The sequence below is a fragment of the Serinus canaria genome, unplaced genomic scaffold (genome assembly GCF_022539315.1).
Source record: "Serinus canaria isolate serCan28SL12 unplaced genomic scaffold, serCan2020 HiC_scaffold_365, whole genome shotgun sequence".
Taxonomy (NCBI): Eukaryota; Metazoa; Chordata; class Aves; order Passeriformes; family Fringillidae; genus Serinus; species Serinus canaria.
Genome location: NW_026108479.1, coordinates 1,250 through 8,780, shown reverse-complemented (window position 1 = coordinate 8,780; position 7,531 = coordinate 1,250). Strand labels below are relative to the sequence as shown.

General features: G+C 46.1%; 1 protein-coding gene across 1 annotated transcript; it reads left to right on the top strand.

The window, feature by feature from the left end:
* Window positions 1–683: 683 nt before the first annotated feature.
* LOC127061255 (transcription activator BRG1-like) lies at window positions 684–7,133 on the top strand. Its single transcript, XM_050987873.1, has 5 exons — window positions 684–821; window positions 2,035–2,277; window positions 3,307–3,420; window positions 4,329–4,436; window positions 6,184–7,133. The coding sequence occupies exons 2-5, from the start codon at window positions 2,050–2,052 to the stop codon at window positions 6,286–6,288; spliced, it is 555 nt and encodes a 184-aa protein (XP_050843830.1). The 5' UTR covers window positions 684–821; window positions 2,035–2,049; the 3' UTR covers window positions 6,289–7,133.
* Window positions 7,134–7,531: the final 398 nt, after the last annotated feature.

The following is a 7,531-nucleotide window of genomic DNA, read 5'->3' as shown; positions in this document are numbered from 1 at the left end:
CCATGAAATTCCTCAAAAATTCACGAAAGTTCACGAAACTCCACAAAAACCCCCAAAACTCCCCAAAATTCCCATTTTTCCCATTCCTCACCACCAGGAGACCCCAAAACCTCCTCACTTTTCTGGAGAATCCCTCAATTTTCTGGGAGTTCCAAATCCAAATGGGTTGGAGCTCCAAATCCACGAAACTCCTCAAAAATTCACGAAAATTCATGAAAATCCCCAAAAATCCATGAAAACTCATAAAAATCCCCAAAAATCCCCCAAAATTCCCATTTTTCCCATTCCTCACCACCAGGAGACCCCAAAACCTCCTCACTTTTCTTGTAACCCATCAAATGGTTTTGATCTCCAAATCCACGAAATTCCTCAAAAATTCACAAAAGTTCTCGAAACTCCAGAAAATCCCTCCAAATCCCTCAAAATTCCCATTTTTCCCATTCCTCACCACCAGGAGACCCCAAACCCTCCTCACCTTGCTGGAGAACCCCTCAATTTTCTGGGAATTCCAAATCCAAATGGCTTGGAGCTCCAAATCCACGAAAATTCACGAAACTCCACGAAACTCCACGAAACTCCTCAAAAATCCATAAAAATCCCCAAAAATCCCCCAAAATTCCCATTTTTCCCATTCCTCTCCACCAGGAGACCCCATAACTCCTCATTTTTCCGGGAATTTTTGACCTTCTCGGTTGGAATTGTCCCCTCAGGGCTCTCCGGCGGCGCGCCGCGCCTTCGTCCCGCAGCTGCGCAGCGGCAAATTCAACGTCCTGCTGACCACCTACGAGTACATCATCAAGGACAAGCACATCCTGGCCAAGGTCAGCAACTCCCAAATCTTTTTTTCCCACTCTCTGGGTGGAAAAAAAAATGAAATTTTGATAAATTTTGATCTTTCTGGAAGTTCTCAGAGCGGAGAAGTTAAAAATGGGAGGAGGGTGGAAGAAGGAGGAGAATAAATGAGGTTGAAATTTGGTTTTTTTGGGTTGTTCTTGGGTATTTTTGGAGGTTAATTTTTATTTTATTGAGTTTTTTTCTTGTTTTTTGAGTTTTTTCTATTTTTTTTAAGTTTTTTTCTGATTTTATCCAGTTTGTGTTGGTGACCTGAAAGAATTTCAGGAGGTTCTGAGAAAATTTTGTTAAACATGAGGAAATTTGGCTAAAATTCTGATAAAATTCTGAGAAAATTTTGCTAAAACTCTGAGAAAATTCTGGTAAAATTCTGCTAAAACTCTGAGAAAATTCTTCCAAAATTCTGGTAAAATTCTGCTAAAATTCTGAGAAAATTTGGTAAAATTCTGAGAAAATTCTGCTAAAATTTAAAAAAATTCTTATAAAATTCTGAGAAAATTCTTCAAAAATTCTGCTTAAATTCTGAGAAAATTCTTCTAAATTTCTTCTAAAATTCTTCAAAAATTCTGCTAAAATCTTGAGAAAATTCTTTTAAAATTTGGAAAAAATTCTTCTAAAAGTCTTCTAAAATTCTGCTTAAATTCTGTTAAAATTCTTCCAAAATTCTTCTTAAGTTCCTCTAAAATTCTGCTTAAATTCTGCTTAAATTATGCTAAAATTCTGAGAAAATTCTGCTAAAATTTAAAAAAATCTTATAAAATTCTGCTAAAATTCTGAGAAAATTTGGCGAAAATCCACAGAAAATTCAGCTAAAAATCTAAAAAAATTCTGAGAAAATTCTGCTTAAATTCTTCAAAAATTCTGAGAAAATTCTTTTAAATTTCTTCCAAAATCCTGATAAAATTCTGCTAAAATCTTGAGAAAATTCTACTAAAATCTTGAGAAAATTCTGCTAAAATATTGAGAAATTTCTGCTAAAATTCTGAGAAAATTCTGCCTTTATTCTTCTAAAATTCTTCTAAAATTTTTCTAAAATTCTTCCAAAATTCTGAGAAAATTCTGCTAAACTTCTTCTAAAATTTTGCCAAAATTCTCCTAAAATTCCTCTCAAATTCTTCTCAACCCCTTCATGCTTGGTGCCCACCTGAGATGTTCCTCTCCGTTCCTCCTCTCCTTGCCCAGATCCGTTGGAAGTACATGATCGTTGACGAAGGCCACCGCATGAAGAACCACCACTGCAAGCTCACCCAGGTCCTCAACACCCACTACGTGGCCCCGCGGCGTCTTCTCCTCACCGGGACCCCCCTCCAGAACAAACTCCCCGAGCTCTGGGCCCTCCTCAACTTCCTCCTGCCCACCATCTTCAAGAGCTGCAGCACCTTCGAGCAGTGGTTCAACGCGCCCTTCGCCATGACCGGCGAGAAGGTGCTGGAAAAAGAGAGGGGTGGGAGGGTGCTGGGAGTGGGGTTGTGGTTGGTGGTGGTGGATCTGGAAGGGTTGGGAGGGTTCCTGGAGATCTGGGAGGTGGATTGGTGTCTTTAAAGGAGATCTGGAGAAGTTGGAGGTGGATCAGAGTCTTTGATGGATCTGGAAGGGTTGGGAGGGTTCCTGGAGATCTGAGATGTGGATTGGTGTCTTTGATGGAGATCTGGAAGGGTTGGGAGGGTTCCTGGAGATCTGGGAGGTGGATCGGTGTCTTTGCTGGAGATCTGGAAGGGTTGGGAGGGTTCCTGGAGATCTGGGAGGTGGATTGGTGTCTGGAATGGAGTTCTGGAGAAGTTGGAGGTGGATCAGAGTCTTTGATGGATCTGGAGAAGTTTGAGGTGGATCAGTGTCTTTGATGGAGCTCTGGGAGGTGGATCAGAGTCTTTGATGGATCTGGAAGGGTTGGGAGGGTTCCTGGAGATCTGGGAGGTGGATCGGTGTCTGGAATGGAGTTCTGGGAGGTGGATCAGTGTCTTTGATGGATCTGGAGAAGTTTGAGGTGGATCAGTGTCTTTGATGGAGCTCTGGGAGGTGGATCGGAGTCTTTGATGGATCTGGAAGGGTTGGGAGGGTTCCTGGAGATCTGGGAGGTGGATTGGTGTCTTTGATGGAGCTCTGGGAGGTGGATTGGTGTCTTTGATGGATCTGGGAGGGTTGGGAGGGGTCCTGGAGATCTGGGATGTGGATCGGTGTCTGGAATTGAGCTGGAGAAGTTGGAAGTGGTTCTGGAGCTCTGGGAGGTGGATCAGTGTCTGGGATGGATCTGGAGAAGCTGGAGGTGGATCAGTGTCTGGGATGGACCTGGAGAAGTTGGGAATGTCCCATTCCAGACACTGATCCACCTCCCAGAGCTCCAGCATCTGGAGAAGTTGGAGGTGGCTCTGAACAGTGGGAGGTTCCTCGGTGTCCCCACCGAGGGCTCTGTTCCCTTCTCTGAGTGACACTCCCTGCTCCTGGTGACAATTCCAGGTGGACCTGAACGAGGAGGAGACCATCCTCATCATCCGCCGTCTCCACAAGGTGCTCCGGCCCTTCCTGCTGCGACGCCTCAAGAAGGAGGTGGAGGCTCAGCTCCCAGAGAAGGTGACACTGGAGGGTGCCCTCAGCTGTCCCCATCCCTGGAGACCACTGGGAGGGTCCATCCTGGGATATGGACGTGGAGCTTCATCCCACTCCAGAATCATCGATGGGTTGGGTTGAGCTGGTGGTTGGGGTTGGGTTGGGTTGAGCCAATGGTTGGGTTGGGTTGGGTTGGGTTGGGTTGAACCAATGGTTGGGTTGGGTTGAGCCAATGGTTGGGTTGGGTTGTGTTGTGTTGGGTTGGGTTGAACCAATGGTTGGGTTGGGTTGAGCCAATGGTTGGGTTGAGTTGAGCAGGTGGTTGGGGTTGGGTTGGGTTGGGTTGAGCCAGTGGTTGGGTTGGGTTGAGCCAATGGTTGGGTTGGGTTGGGTTGGGTTGGGTTGAACCAATGGTTGGGTTGGATTGAGCCAATGGTTGGGTTGGGTTGAGCAGGTGCTTGGGTTGGGATTGGGTTGAACCAATGGTTGAGGTGAGCAGGTGCTTGGGTTGAGTTGAGGAGGTTTGGGTTGAGTTGGGTTGAACCAATGGTTCAATGGTTGAGTTGAGCAGGTGCTTGGTTTGGGTTGAGTTGGGTTGGGTTGGGTTGGGTTGAACCAATGGTTGGGTTGGGTTGAGTTGGGTTGAACCAATGGTTGGGTTGGGTTGAGTTGGGTTGAACCAATGGTTGGGTTGGGTGGGTGGGTTGAGTTGGGTTGAACCAATGTTGGGTTGAGTTGGTTTGGGTTGGGTTGGGTTGAAACAATGGTTGGGTTGGGTTGAGTTGGGTTGAACCAATGGTTGGGTTAGGTTGGGTTGGGTTGAGTTGGGTTGAACCAATGGTTGGGTTGGGTTGATCCAGTGCTTGGGCTGGGTCCCTCTGTCCATGGCTGGCCGTGATGCTCACAGCCACGGCCCCATTGGCTCCTGGCAGGTGGAGTACGTCATCAAGTGCGACATGTCGGCGCTGCAGCGCGTCCTGTACCGGCACATGCAGGCCAAGGGCGTCCTCCTCACCGACGGCTCCGAGAAGGACAAGAAGGTCTGGATTTGGCAGCTTGGGAATGCTGGGCATGGGTTGGTCCCCACTCTTGGGTTGGGTTGAGCAGGTGGTTGGGTTGGGTTGGGTTGGGTTGGGTTGAACAGATGGTTGGGTTGGTTTGAGCACATGGTTGGGTTGAACTGGGTTTGATCCATCTGAGTTGGGTTGGGTTGAGTTGGGTTGAGTTTAGTTAGGTTGAGTTGGGTTGAGTTGGGTGGAGTTGGTTTGGGTGGGGTTGGGTTGGGTTGAGTTGGGTTGGGTTGAACTGATGGTTGGATTGGGTTGGGTTAGGTTGGGTTGATCAGGTGGGTGGGTTTGCACCTCTGAGTTGGGTTGGGTTGGGTTGAGTTGGGCTGGGTTGGGTTGGGTTGGGTTAGGTTGAACCAATGGTTGAGTTGGGTTGGGTTGGGTTGAGTTGAGTTGGGTTGAACCAATGGTTGAGTTGGGTTGAGTTGGATTGGGTTGGGTTGAGTTGGGTTGGGTTGGGTTGAGTTGGACTGGGTTGGGTTGAGTTGGGTTGGGTTGGGTTGAGTTGGGTTAGGTTGAACCAATGGTTGAGTTGGGTGGGTTGGTGGTTGGTGGGTTGGGTTGAGTTGGGTTGAGTTAATGGGTGAGTGGTTGGGTTGGGTTGAGTTGGGCGGTTGGGTTGGGTTGAGTTGGGTTGGGTTGAACCAATGGTTGAGGTGGGTTGGATTGGGTTGAGTTGGGTGGGTGGGTTGAGGGTTGAGTTGGGCTGGGTTGGGTTGGGTGGTGGTTAGGTTGAACCAATGGTTGAGTTGGGTTGGGTTGGGTTGAGTTGAGTGGGTTGGGTTGGTTGGGTTGAGTTGGGTTAGGTTGTGGTTGAGTTGGGTTGGGTTGGGTTGAGTTGGGTTGGGTTGGGTTGAGTTGGGTTGAGTGGGTGGTTGGGTTGGGTTGGGTTGGGTGGGTTGGGTTGGGGTGAGTTGGGTTAGGTTGAACCAATGGTTGAGTTGGGTTGGGTGGGTTGGGTTGGGTTGGGTTGGGTTGGGTTGGGTTAGGTTAAACCAGTGGTTGAGTTGGGTTGGGTTGGGTTGGGTTGGGTTGGGTTGGGTTGGGTTGGGTTGGGTTGAGCAGGTTCCTGGGTTTGGTCCCTCTGAATTGGGTTGGGTTCCCACCATGTCTGGCTGATCCTCCAAGCCAGAATGAGGAGAATCCAACCCCAAAATAACTGGGAGAAGATTCTTTGGTCCCAGCTGAAAGCTGCAGCTGGAAATTCATTTAAATAAATTTAAATTTATTTTTAGAAATTATTTAAAAATAAATAAATAAATTTCTTTAAAAAAATTTGAATTTCCTAAAATGAAGTTAAATTTATTTAAACAAATTTACTTATTTAAAAGTAAATAAATAAAATTATTTAAATCATTTTAAATTTCCTAATTAAATTAATTGGAGTTTTTTAACCCCACCATTAATTTCTATTTTTTAACCCCACCATTAATTTTTACCTTTATCCCCACCATTAATTAATGTTTTTCAACCTCACCATTAATTTGCATTTTTTAACCTCATCATTAATTTCTATTTTTTTAACCCCACCATTAATTTTTACTTTTTAACCGCACCATTAATTTTTACTTTTTAACCCCACCATTAATTTCTATTTTTTAACCCCACCATTAATTTCTATTTTTTAACCCCACCATTAATTTTCGGGGTTAATTAATGAATTTTTTAACCTCACCATTAATTTTCGGGATGAATTAATGAATTTTTACCCTCCTGGCAGGGCAAAGGAGGCACCAAGACCTTGATGAACACCATCATGCAGCTGCGCAAGATCTGCAACCACCCCTACATGTTCCAGCACATCGAGGTGGGGCCGGGGACCTGAACCCCAAAAAAGGCAAAAACCACAAAGGGTTAAAGCCAGGAGAGCCAGGGATGGACCTAAACCAGGATTAACCCAACAGGGTTAAACCCATCAGGGTTAAACCCAACAGGGTTAAACCCAGGAGAGCCAGGGATGGACCTAAACCAGGATTAACCCATCAGGGTTAAACCCATCAGGGTTAAATCAACAGGGTTAAATCCAGGAGAGCCAGGGATGGACCTAAACCAGGATAAACCCCAAAGGGTTAAACCCAGCATAGCCAGGGATGGACCTAAACCAGGATAAACCCAACAGGGTTAAACCCATCAGGGTTAAACTCAACAGGGTTAAACCCAGGAGAGCCAGGGATGGACCTAAACCAGGATTAACCCAACAGGGTTAAACCCAACAGGGTTAAACCCAACAGGGTTAAACCCAGGAGAGCCAGGGATGGACCTAAACCAGAATTAACCCCAAAGGGTTAAAGCCAGCAGAGCCAGGGATGGACCTAAACCAGAATTAACCCCAAAGTGTTAAACCCAACAGGGTTAAGCTCAACAGGGTTAAGCCCAACAGGATTAAACCCAACTGGGTTAAACCCATGAGAGCCAGGGATGGACCAAAAAAAGGGATAAACCCAACAGGGTTAAACCCAACAGGGTTAAACCAAAACTAGGGATAAACCAAATAGGGTTAAACCCATGAGAGCCAGGGATGGACCAAAACCAGGATAAACCCAACAGGGTTAAACTTTAAACTCAAAAGGGTTAAGCCCAGGAGAGCCAGGGCTGAATAAAAAAGGGATAAACCCAACAGGGTTAAACCCAACAGGGTTAAACCCAACAGGGATAAACCCAACAGGGTTAAACCCAACAGGGATAAACCCAACAGGGTTAAACCCAACAGGGTTAAACCCAACAGGGTTAAACCACAGGTAACCCAGGGATAAACCCAACAGGGTTAAACCCAACAGGGTTAAACCCAACAGGGTTAAACCCAACAGGGTTAAATCCAACAGGGTTAACCCCAACAGGGATAAACCCAACAGGGTTAAACCCAACAGGGTTAAACCCAACAGGGTTACCCAACAGGGATAAACCCAACAGGGTTAAACCCAACAGGGTTAAACCCAACAGGGTTAAACCCAACAGGGTTAAACCAAAACCATGGTTAAACCCAACAGGGATAAACCCAACAGGGTTAAACCAAAACCATGGTTAAACCCAACAGGGATAAACCCAACAGGGATAAACCCAACAGGGTT

Excerpts from the sequence above, each read along its gene's own strand:
- LOC127061255 (XM_050987873.1), top strand. The coding sequence starts at position 2,050 with ATGATCGTTGACGAAGGCCACCGCATGAAGAACCACCACTGCAAGCTC. Across the intron at positions 3,421-4,328 it reads AGGCTCAGCTCCCAGAGAAG|GTGGAGTACGTCATCAAGTG; the intron begins GTGACACTGGAG and ends GGCTCCTGGCAG. Across the intron at positions 4,437-6,183 it reads GCTCCGAGAAGGACAAGAAG|GGCAAAGGAGGCACCAAGAC; the intron begins GTCTGGATTTGG and ends CCCTCCTGGCAG.